At 36.3% G+C, this 23,583-nt stretch overlaps 1 protein-coding gene across 2 annotated transcripts in view; it reads left to right on the forward strand.

The window, feature by feature from the left end:
• LOC110375837 (uncharacterized) overlaps positions 1–22,867 on the forward strand; it is a 45,621-nt gene extending 22,754 nt beyond the window's left edge. For both annotated transcript variants that reach the window (XM_021334110.3, XM_021334112.3), the window contains exons 2-6: positions 14,281–14,393; positions 17,036–18,662; positions 18,739–19,508; positions 20,523–20,652; positions 20,934–22,867. In XM_021334110.3, coding sequence (XP_021189785.3) covers positions 14,309–14,393; positions 17,036–18,662; positions 18,739–19,508; positions 20,523–20,652; positions 20,934–20,982 — 2,661 coding nt within the window. In that variant the 5' untranslated portion in view covers positions 14,281–14,308 and the 3' untranslated portion in view covers positions 20,983–22,867. The remainder of the gene's footprint in view (positions 1–14,280; positions 14,394–17,035; positions 18,663–18,738; positions 19,509–20,522; positions 20,653–20,933) is intronic.
• Positions 22,868–23,583: the final 716 nt, after the last annotated feature.

Below are 23,583 nucleotides of genomic sequence, written 5' to 3' on the forward strand. Positions count from 1 at the left end.
TTTCCTGCATAAACACGAGTTACTGCCGTGTTTATTGTTATTTGTTACTGGGTGCATCGGAAAGTTCAATGAACTCAGTTCTCTGATCATTCATACTTCATTCGTTCCGCGTTGATAGTGAGATTATATGGCTGTTATTAATTCATACAGATTAGCAAATGTTTGCTGAATAATATTGCGAATTAGTCATTCATCAATTCATTAATATTAAATGTTAGCATTGGTTTATTGTAGATATAAAATTAGAGGCGATAATCAAGGTGGCAATGTGGCAATTAACTGCCAGACTATAAAACAACAAGATATAGGTAAGATGATTGGAATTATTCAAAATTAATTTTGGATTTATTTTATCTGGTATCTCAAAAATTAGTACCTATCGAAATGCTTAAAATTTTTTTGATTGATCGATCAATTAAACATCAGAAATTCTATACTCAATGTCTATTCTTTAGTACCTACTTAAGTTAGTATTACAAACAGTTTATTGAACTTATCTTTAACGCACTTGTGATTAATTGCAGTTTTACACGATGATAGCTTTATTGCGCTAGGTAAATAAAATTAATTAAGTATCTACAAAAATCGTGAGATTTTCTAGAACCGATGTTTCACACCCTTCATTAGGTGTGACGGAAAAGTTACCTGGTAAAACAGGTTGTCTCTTGATTTCTAAAACCTTGATACCATAATCTAGTATTTTCTTAACATCTATTTTTAATTAAGAAACCATTAGCTACAAGCCCTTGTGTAAATGGACAATAATGTAATTTACAACAAAGTAAATAATTTAGGTAAAAAGTCTTACTTTTCTAAGAACCATTAATGAACGTTACCTAAAGTAAGTAAATCGATAGCAAGAAATTAGACAGCTTTAAATTGTGACCAGTCTAACAGGATTCCGCTCAATAACATGAATTTGTTTGTTCACAGATAGTGAGCTTACCTATAAACCCCAGACTCAGAACCCCAGCCTCAACTTGGTTAAGCTAGGTTTGGCTACTCAAACACAGCTGAGCTTAAACAGGCCGCCGATAGCAAACTTATTTCCGAAATTGGTCCAACAGTTCAGTTCATGTTGTATTAACCTACATAAAATAATGAGAGATAACACGTAAATATACTGATAACAGTGCAATGTGTTAGTTTTATCTCACACAATCCTGATAAAAAAAGCTATGTTAAGCTTAACTTTCATAATAATAACATTAGAATTACAAAGAAAACTGAAGCAATGGAACGCAAAAAAAATTACAATTTATTTTACGCGATAAAACAAAAGATTTTTCATATAAGATAGAAGATGGAGTAGCTAATGTAAAAATATGTACATTCCCACATCGGTTAGTAACGAGTATGTAAATATTACGTTGTACGAATTTCGTCGTACATTAGGCTCGGTAAGCGCGTGTATTATTTAACTATTCAACAAACCTGAAAGCTGCTCCGTACCTCAAACAAATGTTGTTCATTATGAACACTTTACTCTTTTATCTTGTAAATGTCCAAGTTTGCCGTCAAGTTTCACAATTTTGAGACAAAGAGCCTTGTGAATATTTCATGTTTTTGTTCCAAATGATATTCCTCGGGAGTCAAAGAAATATTTCCTAAACAAAAACTTCACATAGTGTGCGCGAGATGAATATTCATCAGTTTTTACAGCCACTTACCTCCAACCAGAGTCATCAGTAGATACTAGTTAGCATTCAAGTAAACAAGTAAATTGACGTTAATGACCCCACAAACCTGTGTCAACTTCACTCATTTTAGTATGTATTCATTCAATACAAACGGCGCAGAGGGGAAATTAAACACCGTAAATTCTCGGGCCATGTCCCTAAACCGCACCACAAACAAACTTGTAATTAAATTTGCCCCAGTTGTAATACTTTTCTTTTTGATGTCAACAGCAACAACGACTAATTACGATTACACAATGCCATGGACAAAAGATTTCACAGAATAATGTTGAACCACGATTAAATAATAAAAATTACTAAGTATACGTACGAGTAAACCCGAGGAGCTTTAGCGCCACCGTGTGTACGTGATATAACAACGAATTGTGCAAAACGCAAAAAAAGACCTGGGAACAAAAAAAGGGGTTTCCGCACGTCATAAAAGAGGAAACAACACGTAAAATGGTTTTCCGTCGCCGAGTCAATTTCAGTTAAATGCGAAACGTGGAAATTTTGTTTATTTGTTCATTATTCCAGTCAAAAATGGACTCAAAGGTTAACATTGTTGACTACAGGCGTGCAGATTGTTCTTTTGTACAGCGCTGAACTAAATTGAAAAACAGTTAGAGACAGTCGTATTTATAGGAAGGCCGAGTGTTTCTGCGCTCGCCCCAACTTTATTGACTGGTAGAGTGCAGTTCATTGAAGTAAAGCCACAATGTGCGTCCCGACACTCAATAGAATTGCCCCCGCGATGTTGGAGTAAGAAAAGGAAAAGGAAATGTTCCGCCGCGTGAAAGCCTAAGCCGGTTCAGCTTTGAAGAGTGCAGCCAACTGTGCCGACGTAAAATAGCCGTTTATAAAGTGGGGAAGGAACCTCTTAGAGATTGGAACGATTGCGGCTTTGTCGAAATTCCATATGGTGGCATTTTATGAGGGTGGTACAGATTTTTTATTGACGTCTTATTAGATTTATTAGATCAATGTTCTGGCGAAAAATATAAGCTGTTTTCAAGTAAGTTGGTAACATTTATCCATTGTACGCGTCGCTTTTCATTGTGTTATATTCAGTCAACAAGAAAAAAACAAAAACAACTCACAATCGTCGGGAAAAGGGCGACCGATTTCAACGTAAAAACAAACCCTTGTACTTTACCTTATCCTTTTAAAACGCCTTTTTTGTCACAGCCGTCCGTTTACCGCATAGCAGCTTTATGCGTAAAGAGGTAGAATACGCTATTTCCATTGAGGGTAGTGACCGGCCTATCCTCGAATGCGTCACAGCTAATCTTAGCGATCTCTAACACGTCGGAATGACGCGCCTTGACCTCCAACTGACTCATAGTAAGACAATCATTACAACCATAATTATGAGATGATTAAGTAGAATTACGAGCGTTGTTTTAATTGGATTCCATGTTTTTACCTACTATTGTTGGTTTAATTCAATTAGGAATTGAAGACAAACTTGACTATTGTTTTGATAGTTTCTTGTTTTATTTATGCCAGTTTTATTCGTATTATCTAAAAGTGAATGCTGTAATTCCTTCTATTGAAAATGAAAAGACGACAACATCGGCTATTGTTTTGTTTCCTAATAATACACAAATATACGGAACACAATACTACAAAAAATGTTATCTTTAAAATAATAGCTCTTGTTATAATCCTGTTTGTGTCGCCAAGTCACCATTAAGCGAGTAAACGAATGTGTTCGTACCGAGAATAAGCTGGTAAGTGACACCAAAAAACCGTAAACATGTATGAGTACGCATTTAGCATTGATTTCCATGCGTCTTGGAGTTTTCGACCTAAAGGGGCATGCGACCTGCATATTCTCAACATTTTCTTTGCGCAATGTAACTTTGTATTTAGTTTTTAAAGCTAGGTTATATTTATTATATTTACGAGGTAAATATTCATTGCTTTCGTTGCAGCGCCCTAATTTATTTAATTGAAAGTGCATCGTAAGAAAAAATAGTCACGTTGTTGGTGTTTGCCATGACACAACATGCGACATAGAAAGATTTACAGATAAATAGAAATATTTAATCATGTGTACATAACCTTTTAAATATTTATCAAAAAACAAACATGGTGTAACCTTGTAAAAAATAGGTCATGCGATATCGAGTCGTTATCGATATCGATACAATTGATGTGACACACCGCCCTCTATAGTGCAGTGCAAACACATTCGTTTTCTGTTTGCATAGATTATATTGCTGGCTCAACTACAAATTTATTTCGATCTCCATATTATCTTTGTAATAATAGAAATGTTTGTTCATCTTATCTCTAACCAATATCGGGTAAAACAACCAACTGATATTACTTTGTTTTTTCTTATCATCCTGTGAAAGAATTTCCAATATTTTCTGATCAATTTTCTTAAAGCCAAAAATCGTTTAATAATCGAATTTCCCAAGCAATCGCAAACTTTGATGAACGTTCAATCAAATTTTTGTGAGTTCCTTTGTGGTTTCTGTCAGTCCGGAATCTTCACATCCGTAAAGAAGCGTTTGTATTCAAATACTAACTCTGTGATCGCGACCTCAATATTGATCAGGTACGTGATACACGTCTTCATAAGGAAATTTTCACTCGAAACCTTTCGATTGCCATCGGTACCAAACCCTGAATAATCAATAGTTTTCTTTGAATGTAAAGTACCTTTAACGCATCGTGTCAATGAAAGTTTAACATTAGTTAGTACAATTCGCACATGCCTTGAAATAATTATGTGAACTAAGTGACTTTTCCTACCTTTCTCGACTAAAGACAAAGTTTTATTTTGTTTGAATAACACTCACAGTTATCTAGAATTCTAGACCGAGCTAAATTCCAAGAAAATTAACAGCGGAATTGTCAAAGTTTGTGTTCAAAATTATACCTACTGAACATTTCACACGACCTTCGCTTAGGTCACTATGGAAAAAGTAAGATCGTTATGCTCTTTCAGCCTACTTTTATGCGTACTAAAATTTGAGTAAAACATTATTGATATCTTTAAAATAAGCCAATTGTTCGCAGCAAGATCCAACGAAATTAGGGGAAATCGGTAGATTAATTTGAAACTTAGTCTTATGTAATCGTTTCAAAATTACAATTGTTTAAAAAAAGAAATGCCATTAGTAAAATACTCATTATATCACTGTCGGATAGCTGCACGAATAACTAATCAATAACAGTAATTTCTGTACACGATTTAATACAAATATCGCAAAAATAACATACTAATTAGTTCACATGCAACATCATCACGTCTTCTTTCTAAAAGTTTATTAATTCTCCTTTCAAACGCGTTGCGAAAAATTTCTTTGGAAGTGAAGTTCTCCATTTTATGTGAGGGCAAGACGTCCTTTCATTAAGACGGCAATATCTTGGCTCAACAACATGGCGGGAATCCAACGCGCCTCTAATTAGGATCTCACTTACAATCGGCCGGGGCTTGAATAGATACCAATAGTGTTTTATGACGTAAGTGCTATTTAGATAAGGAATCCGAGTGTACCCCGAGATTTAATTTGCCTCCTACTGGAGAATGTTTATTGCTTTACATCCCAATCTATGCGATAGGAATTTGTTTAGAGATAATAAAATGATGTTGGAAATTGACATTGTTAATTTTAATATGGCTGATAAAGGTGAAAGGGACCTTGTCAAAGACCATCAAGATTCTAACTTTTTATAGATAGTTCAACTCAGATTTGCGCGCGGCCCTATGTGTGCGTCGGCTTGTAAATATACAACTTTCATTCGTGTGACAGTGACGTCGTCCGAGGATGACGTGTTCTTATCGCTTTTTGTTATGAGTACAGTCGCTTACGAAAATACTAGTTATTAAGGAGAAACAACATTCAAAGCTTTTTATTATTAAATATAGTTTTTCATTATTTTCGTCTTTTCAAATTTACATTGACAGTATCTAAGAAATAAATGAGGTGAAATATCTAAGATGATTTAAATACTCCTTACATATTTTCTAGCTCAAGGTACGCAGACAATAAATATAATAATGTAAACAAAATGTGTGGGGAATTAAAAAAAATTATATTGCTTCGCATAATGTCGACCAAAATAAGACGGAAATAATGAAACTCGTAAATGAACGTATAAGTCAAATTGATGAAAGGATGTTGGGTAATACTTGTCGACATGTAAGAAAAAAGAAGAATGCTATAGACATTTTGACATGGAGTCAGAATTTATAATTCACCTTGGAGAGTAGCGAATCCGAAAATTCATCATTTGATTTTTTAAGTAGCGATTTAGAATCATTATAAATAAATAAACATTAAATTACGTAATAACTGTTTTTCTTTAAACACCCGTATGCAACCCCTAGATAACTGTATTTGTACCCGACTGTACCTCTTGTCACGCACACAAAGTCACTGTATATGTACAAGGGTTACCCACACATAAGGCCGCGCGCACGACTGAGTTGAACTTACTATACACATAAAACGAAAAGGCAGCTTTTTTATGTTAGACGTATAATAAAACTTTTCTGTCTGCCTACCCACACGGCAATAAAACCTTAGACACATATCCATTGACCCATGAAGCTCACTGTCTGGACAAAACGCGTGTATTGTTCCGTACTAAAACACTTGATATCATGCCAAATATGTATATGAATGGACTCATATCCTTCCACATTAAATGTATTGTTATTTCCATATAGATGAAACTGTAGCCTAACGTTCGTTCGTCGCGAGAAGGATGGGGCGAAATGGATAGGAAAGATAATGCTTCGGATAAATGTGTTGTGTTCATTATTCCTTGTTTTAGTCCACTGTCCTGGATACGGAATATTCTGAACAAAATGTCGCATTGTCATGTTGTGTTGTTCAGATAAAGGAATATGGAATTAGTTATAAGAATAAGTAAATATATTAAAGTAAGATTTTCTTGTTCCACATAAAGAACAGTTTCGTCGTAAAAACAGTAGACGAAAGTTTTTGTTGTTTCTAAGTAAGAAGTCCATTAGCAGTCATTTATAGTATGTTTCTTCGAATAGCTCGGATGTAGGTCGGTTTGGATCTTGAATTAACTTTACCTGATTACGTGACTTCCTTCAGATAATCTGTTACACATTTATGTTACAAACAAAACTGCTGAATAGACTTTAAATTATTTGATGTCAATTACCATTTTATTTTATAGCTGCAATCGCTTCAGTTTGAATTCCTAATTATTAATTAATCATAGTTAATGGTGTTTGGTTTGAACAACAGCTCTGATTAGACAAGGCCACTGGTATACATATTTATTTAGTAAATGTGGACTTAAGAAAAATTTGAAATTTTGAACAAAGCCGTAAGAAATAAATATTCACTTAGGATTTATTTATTACCAGGCTTATTAATTGGAGACTCTAGATTATAAGTGACATTGCCCTTAATAAATCTGTGTCTAAATAAAGTGCTTTGTCTCTACCTAATCGGTTTAATATACCGTCTTCTAAATACATATTATTATGTACTTACCTACTTAACTACTGAGTATGTTGCAGTCTGTTGTAATAAATTTAAAGTTTCCTAAGTAATTACTGGAATCCTGAATTGGCACATTAACGAACTTTGGCCGTAAAATTAACGCTGAAATTGCCGATACAAGCACATAGTAAGTACATATGAACGTTCGTTTAATGAAGGAAAATACTTAGTAGCATTCAGTCTTTTATCGTACAATTCACTAAACACAATTCTTTTTTGTTTCGATTCTCTTCGCTTGTGCTCGCTTATTGTCGGGGAAATAGTATTCCCTTATTTCAGCAAAAAAGTTGTTGATACGCCATTTACAGGACGATTGCTTTTTGTGTAACTTAGAAATTCGTTCAGCGTGAATTGCGTGAAAACTTACTACTGAAAATGTTTCTTAGGAATCAGTTGCTTTTTATGACAAGTTGTACAAGACAACCAGTTTTTCTTTAAAAAAGGACACCAGATATTCTTGCTCCTTGTTCCTTTTAAATATAAAAGGTCCCTACAGAAATAAAGAACGGGTGCGTTTTAATATCACAGTGGGCCCGCTCAGTACCCCCATTTAAATTCAAATATCTCCAAGGCAGCTTAAAAGGATAACACCATAAACAGGCTTCTAAAGAAAATAAAGACTATTATCGTTTATATGCAGCAAGTGTTAGAAAGAATGTGATTAGGAAGTCAGTGTTACCTAAGAACATAAATACTTATTTCTAGGAATAGTTTTATTGCACATATCGACATTTTTATTGTGTCCTAACGCGTCGGAAAGTCTTTAATAGACCGGACAAAAGATTTATCACTGTTTAATATAGTTAATCTCCCATTAAAGTTGTTAATTTCCAAGGAATTCGTGGAACAAGGATTTAATATTCCAACATTATCTAACCTTTACGACCGTTTAAAAACGTTCGGGCTCACACGGAGCTATTATAAATGCTCTGCTGAAATGATCACCGACATATAACAGCAATAAAATGTCTTAGTTTGAAATACCTTATGTTTTATAGCGAACCTTCTCGTCATGATTCCGTGTTTAGGAATATTAATTAAAGTATTACATACGAAGTCCATGTAGAATTATTTCGATGCTAAACGATAATTATGGTGCCAAACCTAACCCAAAAATTATGGTGTGGTATGAAGGGCACTTTCTTTATTTCCCAACAAACTGCTTCAAAAATAATACACTTAGGTATGTACGCATTCTTTTACCCGTGTAGCAACACTTTAACCGCGTTAACATCATACGGGTTTATTATGTTACAAGTATTTGCGGGCTGCCCACGCCACGTTCGAGATGACAGTCAATACTCATAAACTTAAACACTAACAAATGAAGGATAATAAACACGCAAACATAATACCAAGAGTTCGCAGTAATACCTTGAAATTATACAATCCTGAAGCAAAGAACTTATCTTTTTGATGAACTGTATAGTAAGCTTCTAATTATGTTTACCCTACGGGCTTAGTAGAAAGGTATGTACCTACTTAAGAAGGTGGACTAAAAACCATCCTAATACGAGGAAAAAACATTCTAACCCAGAATCCAACCAAAAATAGACGTCAGCGTAACAAACAGTGGTGAAAGATAAACTGTAAAGACCACCGACGATGAAAAGAAACAAATTAAAAGATAAAGATCAAAAACAAAATGAAAGATCGTTGACAGGCTCAATCTACTGTAGAGCGATTGTATCTGATGAAAACAGTTCCAGGTATTACCATTCGTAAATAGACTCTCACTAATCTCTCTGTGATGCTACTTAATGAAACAACTTTTCCTAACAAATCCAGTAGAAAATAAACTAGGTAAACATTCAATTTACGATCAGATCTAAGATAAAAACACAATGGTATGCTTAACTGTTTACAGTTTTTACAGCGTTTGCTAGTAAAAACGAAATATCCGAACACATTTGTCACGCACGATCGGATCCTGAGTGATGTCCTGGAGAGTTGAGACGTGTCGTAGAAACTGTGCTAATGACACATTTTCTCGAGTCGACATGTTCATCCCCTCTTTTAGAAAAACAGGAAAACACGAAGCTATAAAAATATGGGACCTTCAGTAAACATCGTTTGCTAATTACTGACGCTATTCGTTCCCGTGCGATAGGGGAGAAAGCGAATGGCTATCGATTGGACACGATTTAATTTGCTGACTGTAACTGGAAACGTCCTTGCTTCCTATGGTCTGGTTAATCTAGTTTAGTTTTTCTACGTTAGTTAGCCACGGCTGTTCGCTGGTGTAAAACTGTTGAAAAAAACTGTCTGGTGGAAACTGGACGTGTTCTAGAATCAAATATTTGAAGGAACACCGCCGAAGCGAAATTCCAAGCCTTTTAACACAAATCAAGCGTGTGAACGTTATTGGATGTTTCAATTCTGTCAACATAAGTTAGCGTAATCAAATAAATGTTTGTAGCAACTTCTTTGCAAATTCAAGATCAAGTTTACGAAAACATTCGTCGATAAGCAATTACGTGACTTTTCGCTTGGTTGGTAGACTGTGACGTCATTTCTTGTAAGGTACGAACCAAAATGTCATCCTGGCTTACATCACCTTCATTGCGCAGGTAAACAGTGTACCATTGATGATTCATATACGTTTTACGACTGGTAATGTAAAAACGTGTTTTTCGTGTGACCGAAGTAATTATAACCAGGCGCAAATTTTCAAAACTATCCGTGTGACTCCGTGCCTCAAATGTATCGTGGGTAAGTTTCAAACGTGGCATTCATACAAACGGAAATGTAAAGGAAATTACAAATCTTATCATTGCATTCAATAAAGTCGTAACTTTATCTGCTGAGTTTAGTTTCCAATAACGACTTTGGCACGGGTAACTTGTGTTGCCTATGAGACTTTTCCGTTACGGATCATTTGCGTGACGTTAACTATCTATGAGATTATGTACTTGAACTACTTTTTTAAACGATAGACTTAAATTATTGGCATTTGCTGCACGAGCAAAGAAAATATGATTGCACTTAAGTGGATTACTACCGATAGCTACTATATTTTTACTTCAAAGAACCATGGGTTTGATTGAACTTGCAATGAAATGTTAGTCTTGCTTGCATAACCTTATTACAAAGTTAGATGGGAAAGTTCCGCGGCGTACAATTCCGTAATACCGATAATAACGAGTATCGTATGGACTCCATTGTTCTTCTTCATGTAATGATTACGCCGGAATCTCCACTTTTCTTTTTACCTTTTGTAACTGTAATTTTAGATCTCATTATAATGCGTATAAAATAATAAGAAATTCCTCTTATTCATCTATCTTCTTGATTACTTACAAACACAGATGTTGAGAATATATTTGACTATGGTTTAGTCTAAGAGCCCTGCCTCACTAGGACGCCATGGCGACGTCGCCAGCGGCGCAAGTCTGGCTACCTATGGCAGCCAAAGGTCGCCAATTCGAGTGGCCATGGCGTCTCGACAGTCGGTTATTTAAATCAAATAAGTACTATATTTCGAGTGAGCGACACAAAATGACGGCTGACTGGCGACTACACTGGCGACTGAGTGGGGGAGGTGCGCTTTACCGTGAACATTATAGTGGCAACCATGGCAACGTCGCTAAGCTGCCACAGTAGCCAGAATCCACGTAGGGAACTGTAGCTCGTGGCCACGCCTCCAATTTGGCGACGTTGCCAAACCGTCGCCAAGTGAGTAAGAGCTCTGCCTCATTAGGACGCCAATGGCGACGTCGCCGGCTACGTATCCAAATAGTTAGTATTGAAATGTATGGAACCTAACTCACTTGGCGACGGTCTGGCAACGTTGCCAAATTGGTGGCGTGGCCACGAGCTACAGTTCCCTACGTGGCTTATGGCTACCGTAGCAGCTTGGCGACGTGGCCACAGTTGCCACTATAATGTACACGGTAAAGCGCACCTCCCTCACACAGTCGCCAATGTGCGTGCAATTTCTTCAGCGACGATGTAAACAATTGACTGTCGAGACGCCATGGCCACTCGACTTGGCGACATTTGGATGCCATAAGTAGCCAGACCTGTGCCGCTGGCGACGTCGCCATGGCGTCCTAGTGCGGCAGAGCTCTTAGGTTCCATACATTTCATTACTAACTGCTTGGATACGTAGCCGGCGACGTCGCCATTGGCGTCCTAATGAGGCAGGGCTCTAAGGTTCCATACATTACAATACTAACTGTTTGGATAGGTAGCCGGCGACGTCGCGATTGGCGTCCTAGTGAGGTAGGTCGGGCTCTAAGTACCATCTACAATTTTCTCTCAATATCAGATGTTGGTTTAGGAAAATTGAATTTTCTAATCAATTAAAGATGTTTTGGTAGACTGAGAGTTTCCAAAGGATTAACTAGAAGATCAATTTGTTCTGTGTAATGGAAACTTCTTCCAAGTGAATTTACTAAGTTCGATGGATCCAACTTTTATAAAGTATCTCTTACTTCAGGATTTATTTTAAAATCTCCTTCAGTGTAAGGATTGTTCTAAGTTCAGTTTGAACATAAATCCTCGTTTGATAGCTTCTTATTTATAGCTACGTAAGTACGTAAAAATAAAAGGTTTATCTCTACAGATGATATTCAATAACTGAAGAGGCATACATACCTACATAGATGCCATTACCAAATTTGAAACGCCAAATGTTATTGATTACATTCCTACTAAGCACTTATCCATAAATGGTTGCTCCTATATCAAATGAAATCGAACACCAGTCATCATCACATTAAATACACCTCTGAAGAGTTCTCAGGCGTGACAATTATGTAAATTCGAGCTGCCGATACCTACTGTTCATTATGTGAAACAAATAATTCTTCTGACTATATTAGTAATGAGTCGATATTCTCCACAGTTCCTTTGCTTACTTCCTGCATAATTTGTATGCGGAAACGTTGCAAAGACGTCGTTACCAGTAAGAGTACCTTATCGAATATAAAATGTGGTACTTTGGACTGAAATGACGCATTGTGGACTTCTAGTTAAGCAATTTTCCTCTGTTGGGTCATTATTGTGGTTTATATCTGTCAGTCTTTGTTTATCGATGTGTGTATTGTGTTCGTAAATGTTGTCTATCAGTCAACAAGTTCCCTATAATTTTAAACTTATGGTTTTGTGTTTAACACTGATATTTCCTCTTTATGTAGGTAAGCATGAGTGTCTGTGTCTTGTTACACGTACATGTCATCATCCGTCAACTCAGAAACTGCATGCACTTTTATGTTAATAAAATACGGTATTATGCTTCATTTTCATTCATTTGCATATTTATTATTATTTATCGTTATGCATTTATACGACGTACAAAATTGACACTGGCTCGACCTACTTCCAACTAATTATACCCGCAATAAATCATTACCCATTTATCTCGCTACGCTCAAGATCAGAAGGTTATCCGTGCAGTGCCACTTTTCCCGAAATAAATCGAACATTGAGTGGTATCATTATAAATTAACTAATTAAACTGCCCCTAACCTTTTCAATTACACTAATCGATAGGCATTGAGAAATTATGACACCCGGTTGAAGTACCGAGTGCTGCTGCAAAAAAAAAAACGATTTGTTACACAACTCTGGCGCAGCTGCCACTAGCAAGGTTAGACGTTACGTGATTATTAAATCGAGTTTGGTTTCGATTCTTACGATATTATTTGTTGATGGATGCCTTGTCGCGGCGACGTAACCAATCGGTAACTATGTTATGACTGCGCTGATGGATGTGTGAGATAATGTAATGATCTGTGAATGCTATGTGTTGCTCGGAACATGTAATGTGATGCTGACGAGCTGTGATCTGTTCGTGTTAGAGTAGTTAGCAGTTTTTGTCTCCTAGGAAAGAAAAATAACACGTTATCTTATCCTTACTAACATTATATGCTAAGCTAGTAACTGTCTGTCTGTCGGGATTGCACGCCAAAATTTGCTACACAGACACAGATAGGAGCCTGAGAAGGAACATTATTTTAGTGGGTAAATAGTTCTCTTGGGCGCAGGTGGGACCACAGGGAAAAGTTCATTATTAAAATAGTGTGCAAACTCTATTCTCCAAAAATACAAGGATTAATAGAACTTAATTAGAGGGTGGTAAGTATGCGAATGTCTAAATGCCGCCACGCAGATGTTTTGTAGTGACTGTAATGTAAGAGGTCAAAGGACAATGTTTTGTGGATACGTAAACTCGCAAAATTAGTATTAAGAAACTGGTTATGAACCTGCTCAAATTGAGTGTACGACCTCGACAGGAAAGAATTTTGGAGGCTTTAAACTCCAAACTACATCGTTTTAATGTGTATAATCGCAAAAATAAAAAAAAGCTTCCAGATTTGGCGCACAAACGTAATTTACTATGAATGCAACGTAATGCCATAAAAATAGTAACACCTAAGTCCTAAATATCTTTGTCCATCAATGACAACTTGAAGTAACCTTCGTAAATTAATTAACATTAGATTTTTACACTTATGCAAGCATTCACTTGTAGGTACTTGCAGAAATAGGTAGGTATGTGCAAATAGCATCGTAAAAGGAGACGGACAAGTTGAGAAACCTGTCTGGACTTAATAACTTTGAAGTGGTCAATGGTATACCACTTATAATACAGACAGGTAGGTAGATACTTGAGTTTGGAATTGCGACATCTTCTCGTTGACAAATGAACAGTTCTATACAAACTTCAGGCTGTTTGCGTTGGCTCAAGTTTCACTAAACTTTGGCCACCTATAGGATAGTTGCATACTTGCTGTTTGTTGGGGAACTTCAATATAAAGTACTTATAGGCTTTCTTGTTATTATCGCCTGTATTCAAATGATTTCTTTACATAATTATAATTACTAATCGATTGATATCTTTAAACCGACGCAAGAGGGGTGTCATTAGCTGATTGGTATAATTACCACTTTACATTACAGTAATTGGATACTATCTTTACGATACACACTCTTACGGCTGCGTGTGACCGACATAAGTCTTAAAAGCGCCTCCTACCCTAGCTAGAAGCTCAGCTTTTATCGCAAAGTTATAGCTCCAAGCAACTTTTATTGGAGCACTTTCGACTTGGCCACAATATCCAGGTTACATAATCTAATATTCCTTGTTGCAGTGCCACTATAATGGAGTGACAGTTGAAAATGCGGTGGTTCAAGAAGGGCGAGCCGCCGCGGCTACTAGCCGTCACGTCCGACGAACCTCGGCCAACACGCCGCTCGAGGATCGGTAAGACGACCAATTTGTTCAAATGATACGCTTCGATACTTATAGGAAAATCTTATTACTTAGAGTTAAAAAGATATTCAATTACATATAACCATTTTGGATTTTTTTTTAATCGGCAAAGGAGGACCGAGCAGGATACCTGTTTCAATAGAGGAAGTCGCAAAATATCAATTCGCGGAATTTGTAACATTTTTAACATTTAAGTTCTAATCGATTCCTTAAACCAATTTATGTTATCGCTATAAAATCCATTAATTATCGCAATTTTGAAGCGTAAGTATTAAAAATCTGTAGCCTCTCCTCGATCAAGTACCTATGATAATAAGGATAAACGAGGTCAAGCAGTAGCCTATAAAGGGGATAAAGTGTCGATCTCTTCAAAAACAAAGGAAAACCGTAACAAGTAAAGATAGGTATAATTCGGCGCGATACAATTCTCAATGTCTTTGCTATAAAATATGTATGTCTGAAACTCATCACAAAACACATTCATCACAAACTCATTATAGCTTAGCTTCACAATCGATATTTACACACATAAGAAAGGCACATAATCACAGTACGATATTATCATACTGCCAAGTTAAATTCACACGTTAACACTAAATGCGCTAAAACATTATAAAACTGAATGTTGAAACGGCCAATAGTTGAAAAAGCAAATGACAATTTGCGTCCTACCCACGTTTTCTCTTTAAAATAAATATTACGAAATGGCTAGACATTTATGATCGGAAACGCAAGGAAATGTAGCCAAGGTCAGTGACATTTGTAATTTCCGCGGTTTCGATTATGTTCTACTGTTACATCACTTTCAATAGCAAAGATATCGAAATCTATGGTTTTAACAGAGACAGTATGGACTTCGACAATTGTGGTTTTAACTTTCCCATTTCGTATAGGTACTTACCTATAGTGCCTACACAATTACTTATTATGTAATTAGCAATTATGTATTTGCTTCTTCTACTATACCCATCTAAGAACAGAATAGCAAAGATTACTAAATAGTTACTACGATACAAGGGCGATAAATTTTTGGTAAACAATTAATATTAACTCTGCAGTATTTTAAAATCTAAAAGGATCGTTGAATCATCCAATGAAATTCTGTGACATTCATTACCTACCTATCAGTACGAATCAATTTAATAAAATCATTCGACTTAACATCGTTGCCCACGAAAGCCTATACAAAACACATTAAACTGCATAAAGGGTGTTTAAAAGTGCATAAAACGCACCCACGCTGTGAGAGTTGCATCTTGCATTGTGTGGGCTAATTTTATAGTTGTCATTGTTTCCACCCACGATATCTAAAATCTTTGTCCTACAAATTGTCTTATTTCCTCCTGACCGAGTAAATGTAGCTTAATGATATTATCTTAGGGAACTATTTAAAGTACCGTTTAGTCATCCAATGTCTGCTTTTCCTCCATTATCTGCGCCAGTCGAAGAGGTCGCTGAGTCAGTAAACAATAAATATATTTCAGACTTATTAAGTTATTTGCAAATTACTCGTGCATCATAATAACAAATTATTTAATATAAGGAAATTATACATAGGTATAGCAAGTTGGTGGTGTACGCCAAAGTTACGCGTTAAAATAGATTGATGATGCTATATTTGTGTCTACAGAAGTCGGTGCATAGCCTAAACAATATGGTACATATTTCCAACTCATAAGAATCGTGCCGGTACAGAAATTTTCCTCTTCATCAACATGCAGCGACTTCTCAATATACACTTTAACAGTTCTGTATTTATTATGTTCTGAGATAATCTTGAATTTAATACAATGCTACAAAATGCACACTTCATCGTGTAGGTACATACCTATTATTTCAATACCATTTATAATAATTAATCAGAAAATAAATACATTTCCAATAGTATGTTTCTATGTACTTACGCATACATTATAACACGAAGGATAAAGTTTCAAATACGTAATCATGATTATCTAAATTAATTTCAATTCGCTCTATCCTCTAATAAAACGTCATTAATGTGTCTGTGAATGATATACTAATTAGCTTATAAGGTAATTTGTTCAATTCATTTGTATTCAAATTCGGACTAACTGTGAGCGCATGCACCCACTATTTACGAATAGCACGATTTGTCATTGTTAATTAATAGGCAACAGCCTATGCCTTACGTAATCACGCAAATGCCTCATGAGTATGCAATAGATACCAAAGAAAAGGAGAAAATAGGAAGTGACTACTTGACACTTGAATAGATGCGAGAAATGCTAGAATTTCATCTCAATAGGAATGTTGGCTTTACCTTAAGGAAAATATACCTGGATAATGACGTCATTAGGACGCCCGACGGTATTTACGGGCCATATTACTGACGCAATCAGTACGTAATTGACACGTCTAGTTGTCTCCTGTCACTTGATACTTTAACTTAACACTGGAAAGCCAGTTGCCGAGTCTAAGGGAAAGGGAACTTTCCCTAGAGTCTCCTCGATAACATGAATATGTATTACCGTAGCTGTTTACTTGAAAGTTCGAACTTCAGATCAGATTCGTCCGTGAGAATCGTATTGATATACAATTTACAATCCAAGATTCTGAAACTTCGTGACTGACTTTCTAAAATGTTAATTCAACACATTTTATCTTTTCAGATTTATCTCCAGTACGCTACCCCAATCGCAAAAGCAGCAGCAGCTCGGTTGAAACCAACTTCTACAATCTTAGCGATCAGATTATAATCGTTGAAAAATCTCCACATCGATGCCACCGGGCTGCCGAGACTCCAGTTAGTCGGCGCATATCTCTACAAAACGGCCCCGCTTCACCGCAGGAAAGTTATAATACATCGCGCAAAAACCGCGGAGGTTCACTGGAGAAAGAATACATGGTATGTAGAGAAAAGCGAAACCCGTTGCTCGACAAAGTAAAGAACACTAAACTATCTTGCTTCAAATCGAACGGTCCACTGCGGCATGGAGACGACGCTGCATCAACGTCTGGAAGTGACTGCAGTGGCTTCGGACACGTAGAAGATGTCACTAATTGTCGGTATACGCACAATTACGCTGACACTCATATTGAATTCGAAAATCATAACCCCTGGGTCAAAATGCCCAACTATGATGACGATGTCTTTTTCGTCAAAAGTATGACTAGTCCTGTTGAGTGTCAATGGAGAGAAGGCAAATCTTTTACGAACAGAGGCACTCGATGTTACAGCTCCGGCTCAGAGTGTGATAGATATCATGCAATACCCAAAGCTGGCGCTAAGCTTTCTAAATCTAGTGATCAAATCTTTAACGATGACTATGAAGCATACGATGATGCACCAATCGCGCTCAACACTCAAAAAAAGACTGATAAACTTAAGACTAAGGATGGAAAAGATTCGGTGGGGCCTAGTTCCTGTCTATCGGCAAAACTAAGAGCCATGTCTGATAGATATCTGAAGTCATCTACTAACAGATTTCTATCAAAGCTTTATAAGCAAGCGGGTGAACACGACGAGGAAGTAAATGCTAGTAATGATAATATTTTGAAAACAACCAGTGCCGTGAAAAGCCGAAAGAAAAGAGGTGGAGTAAAAGCTAAGCTACGCAGTTTTTCGTATGGCGCTTTGCCTGGCTTAGAAGAGTTCCAAAAAGGTCATTCAGTGTTTCATGATGATGTATATCAAATATCGTGCGATGATGAAAACGTTTTAATTCAAGATTGCGAAGATGCAGACTCAGGAATTCTTGTTAACGAATCGGCAGCCTCTTCTATTTTCGACAGTGACAGGATATCATCTCGCTGTGAAAGTTCTGCTTCTCAGGCAAACACTCTTCTTCCTAGTCATGGTAGGAGTGTATCCGGTGATCAAAGCTACATGAAAGCGAGAACATCGGGTAGAATGAGCAGGGAGAGGAAAGATTGTCCCAGACCAAGGCCTAGACAAACCCAAAGAGCTTTATCACTCGATCGTAAGGAAATTCTTAGGCGTATGCCAAAAAAAGAAAATGATTACGAGGAACCTCAATTTCTACAGCTTACCGAAAAACAGAAAATGCGGCAAAGGGACGCAAGTCAGGATTGCGGCATTCCACCTATTCCTCCATGTAGGAGACCTACAAGAGGTAGCAGGCAAGAGAAATCACAAAACGAGTTTAAAGTTGTAAGGATTATTAGGAACAATCCTTCAGATGAACTCGGAATATTCATTGCCAAAACCAAACTAACGGATGAAGGTCATGTGGGATATCTCGTCGCACATGTAGTACCCGGTGGATTAGCGGAGAAGTACGTAGCACTTTTTAGATACCACTTAAAGTTCCTTATTTGTATTGTATTTAACATTTTATTATTTTTTTTGCAGAGAAGGCACCCTACGTATTGGAGACGAACTGCTCAATGTAAATGGTCGAAGACTTCGCGATTTAACCATGGCTGAAGCTAAAGAAGCTCTTAAATCTGGAGCCGCCGAAATTGACATAGTAATTTGTAGGCAGCGAGATAAGCCAGCAGACGCCAGGCAAAGAGAACTATCCCAAAGGAATATAATATTAATGAGAGAAAGTTCTGTGGATTACGAAAATGCAATTATTTTGGGGAAGGAAAAACGTGCAGACAAATGTGACGTCAAAATAGACCGACGTCGGTCGCAGGATGAGTCGGCGTGTAATCACACAACGCTATCAGCGGCGGACGAGTCAGCCGACAGCGCGGCAGCGGCGCACTCGCACTTCCTCAAGGGTCAGAACGCGAGCTACAGCAGCATGAACAACAAGCTGCTGCGCCGGCAAGTCGTAAGCTATGGTGGCGCCAACAAGGACACCCTAGCGCTCAGTTGTGCCGCGGACGTTGTTAACGTCGACACGCCCGACGGTGTTGAACGGACAAAATGTAAAGACGATAGTGAACGTGAACCACAAACGCCGAACGCGGCAAACTTCTGTACCTTACCCCGGAGACCAAGGGCGCCAACGCATACTTACCACACTATAACATTCGAGAAAGGCCATGGGAAGAAACCGCTCGGCTTCACCATCGTGGGAGGTCGTGACTCACCACGGGGTCCACTGGGCATATTCATCAAAAGCATCCTACCACAAGGACAGGCTATTGATGATGGAAGACTGAAAGCAGGTAAGTTTCGTGCATTTAATTGATTACCTACAGTGTTTATTTTTCAGTTTTCGCGTAAATGTAATTGATAAATAATAACGAACTGCGATAATTTAATAGCATCGAGGAATGCAATGTGATAAGAATAGGAAGCCGTGTTGTGGTAGTTCGTCGAAACGGCATAATAACAAAGCGTTTAGTATCAACTAGCTAGGCTATTGTAACCCGAACAGCAGTGAGTACATGATACCAATGTTTATATGTGCATAATGATTTATCATATTCCTACAATATTGTCACGTCTCGGCTCTCAGTTCAAGTGTTATCAAAGGACTCTGTGGAATAATGTTTCAAACTTTGACCTTTAAACCGGCAACAATTAGGTAATAAATGTCGTACCTATATTTAAATTAAACCCTAGTTACACGTCCACTCGGAAAAAGCAACTAATTTGTTTCAATGTCATATTAATTTCAATAGAACATTAACGTCAATAAATGCAATGCTCTAAATAAAGCATTATATGACAACAAAAGTTGTAAAGTATGAAATAAAATATTATGTAGGTATTACAGTAATTGGTTTTTTCGTCTATATGTATGTACACAGTAATAAATAACATTATTCATAATTCTTTATGATGAAGATTAAGTTTCAACATAAATACAATTTTAGTACCTATGCTTAACATGGTTTTAAATGGCACTGTTAACAAATAAGTTGTGTCCCATTTCATATTATGCATCCTCTTGAACTAAGGAAAAATGTTTGAAACGTTGAATATCACCCAACCAATTGTGGTTGAATTAATTAAATCATTCCAGTTCATTTGGAAAAACCTGGATGTACTTACTGGGAAGAATGTTTAAGACTTTGAAGCGTATTTTCCTGCTTCGAGAAGAAATTTCTTACAAAAAAAATGTATAGGTGAAGGATACGCGGACAATGTGTCGTGCGAAATCTAATTTTAAATGGTTTTGCAAAAGATTGAAGGTAAATTAGTCCCTTCTAAAATGCCCATGTGATTGTTTTCAGGAGATGAGGTGTTAGCAGTGAACGGACACGCATGCCATGAACTCGCGCATGTAGAAGCACTGGCGCTATTCAAGTCAGTGCGCAGTGGACCCATAGAACTCAGGGTTTGCAGACGAGTCAAAAACCCACAGTAAGTAGTTTTAGCTCTGTACGTTTAACTTTCATGTGCAACGGAACTTATAACGCGACATTCATTATATTTCGTCCCTATAGGTAACAGAATAACTGCTACTTAATAAAACTAGCTAAAACACCAGTTCGAATAGGACTTTCTTTCCTTTGCCATAAGAAAGTAAAGTAACATGAATTTTATTTCGATTAACACAGCCATCTGCCTAGTCTTTCCCAAGTATGTTAAAGTCGGCATAAAAAAGTTGTCGTATATTAATTCAACATTTAACTTGTTTTCAGATCAACCAAAGCTAAATCTTGCACAGATCTTCTCAATGATGACGAGTGAAGCTAGAAGGCGCTGCTTCTGCTGAAGACTTTTGTGTACATAGCTCTTACGCATTATTACTTTTGCATGCCGTAGGTACTTCTATAATTTGGTTTATATACCTTCCAAAAATAATCTCACCTTACAAATAGACTGTTATCACGCTATCAAATAGCTTTAAATCTATCATATTTTAAAAGGGGTTTATAAACCATTTTTATGTTAAAACCGCGTATCTAATCGAGTCGGAATCTTTTGTGATCAAACAGCTCTGTCATGAAATCGATATGTCATGGGTGTCGTCGATCCGTTTCTTATATTACTTGATGAATCGTAAAAGTATCTTTGAATGTGCCATTTTAATAGTAGTTGCACATTAAACGCTTTCACTTAGGTTAACAAAAACTTGCTAAATCTGTTTTAAATGAATTCTGTACCTGACTTAATTTCTCTTTTGTTTTTCTTTAATTTAACAACGCTCAAACCTAGTGGATACCTAAACTGAGAAATCCAAAGATAATTAGGTATTTCTGAATCAATAGATTTTCCTACCTACTTTTAAAATGTATTAGATAATTACAGAATTATGTATAAACATGTAGATACACTAGACATAGAGCTCCAGAAGCCTAGATATAAACTTTTGCGACAGATATTCATTAGTTTTGAAAAATCTAGTGACTTAGCGTTAGTCAATACATAGTGTTAGACTTAAAATTCTCTTGAAATTAGCAATGAATGTATTTACGTGCAATAAATTATATCGAAATTATTGAAAGTAGAAATGTGCACATTTGATGTAATGATCTGTCTACTGTGATAGTTTTTTTTTTTTATTGACTTATTTTGAAACACTTTTTAGGTACGGTTGAAAAAGAGATCTGCCACTTGAGACATTAGCCCTCCTATTGCAAAAGCACTCTTTTTGAAGTTTTACATAACAAACTTACTCCAACTAATTAAACCCCATCTTGTAATAAGAGTAGACTAATGTTTCATGAAACCGTTCAATGAAATTATATTTACCTAAGCACTGATCTGTAAACATTTTATATTATTCATGCTCAGTTTAACAAGACTTCGCTCAGGCCTCAGCTTTCAAAATATGCCAGAACGAAATTGATCTTTAATGCTTTCACAATGGAACCGAAAATAGTATGATTTTGCATGGAATTAAGTTTTCATTGACTGTGGGGGCTGAGCAGGACTTAAACTTGAGCAGTTGACTGGTATTTTTTCTATACATTTTTATGAAATATTTTGGAATGAATTAAATTTAGTACACTGAACTTTACAGTGACATAAGTTTTCCAGTGATTCTATTTCTAAATATTTAATCGTTGGGTTAATCACTCGTAGATAGATGGTGAATTGTAATTTTGATTATTATTGTTATTTAGAATTTATCTGTGGTAGAAAAGTGTAAGGCAAACATTGAAAAATAACGTGGAAAGTTAAAATTTTAATCGAGACACTGATGGTAGGGCCATCCGTGTCTCATGTCATCATGAAATGATGAGGAGTGAAAGACAGATAAAGTTTTGAGCGTCGTAAAGCACCATATGTTTCTGACTACGTACGTATATCGCTTTTGACAAGCCATGGTAGAACCTACCATTCAGACCGATACGACAAAAATCTTTAAATTGTTTCAAATGAATCTTCACGTTATTTTTCAAATTTGTCTTACAACAGAATGCTTAAATTAAAATTATTGTATTTTCGAAGTTCGCTCGCGTTTTAACGAGTGATAAACTGTTTCTTAGCTATCGCAATTATTATTGTTATCAAGTAGGTGTCATTTTCTAATCGTTCGAAAAGGCTTATTATTTTATTATAGATAGGTACATATCATCAATTTATAATTGTAATGATTGATCGTTTAAATATAATAATCATAAATATATTTGTTGTTCTTTTATTTCTGTGTCCTCCTCTGTATTATATTTCTAGCCCATATCTGCTGTACTGTACACCAAATATTTGCAAACGGCTTATGTTTAACTGATCACCAGATATAGTAACAAATAGCAGACAAAAATAGTAAATGATCACCAAAATGAAACTCGCATTTTAATGTAAAACTATCACCAAAGTTTTAACACTTTGCTATCCTATTTAAGTGAAATTACTCCAAAATAAATCATGCGCAAGCCAAAAATAGTAAATGATCACCAAAATCAAACCACCATTTAAAGTAAGATTATAACCAAAGTTTTTAAATTCTGCAATCCTATTTAAGCAAAATGAGTCCAAATTAATCATTGTTATCCCAAAAGTAGTAAATGATCACCAAAAGTAGTAAATGATCATTAAAATTATACCAGTGTTTTAATATAAAATGATAATCAAAGTTTTTACATCTTGCTATCCTGTTTAAGTAAACTGACTCCAAAAAAATAAGTTCGGCCTGATACAATAGATGTAATAACATTATGGGGACCCTTTTCCTGCACTAGTGTGGAAAATTGTCTATTGCATGCCTCTAAACAGTGCGATAAGAGTGTGTTTTCGAGGGAGTGTATTGAGAAACACATTCTTCTTCTTCTTTCTCCTGCCCTGTTCCCAATTTTACTTGGAGTCGGCGCAATATGTCATTTTCTTCCATTTTCCCCTGTCACT

The sequence above is a fragment of the Helicoverpa armigera genome, chromosome 3, assembly GCF_030705265.1.
Source record: "Helicoverpa armigera isolate CAAS_96S chromosome 3, ASM3070526v1, whole genome shotgun sequence".
In the NCBI taxonomy this organism is placed as follows: domain Eukaryota; kingdom Metazoa; phylum Arthropoda; class Insecta; order Lepidoptera; family Noctuidae; genus Helicoverpa; species Helicoverpa armigera.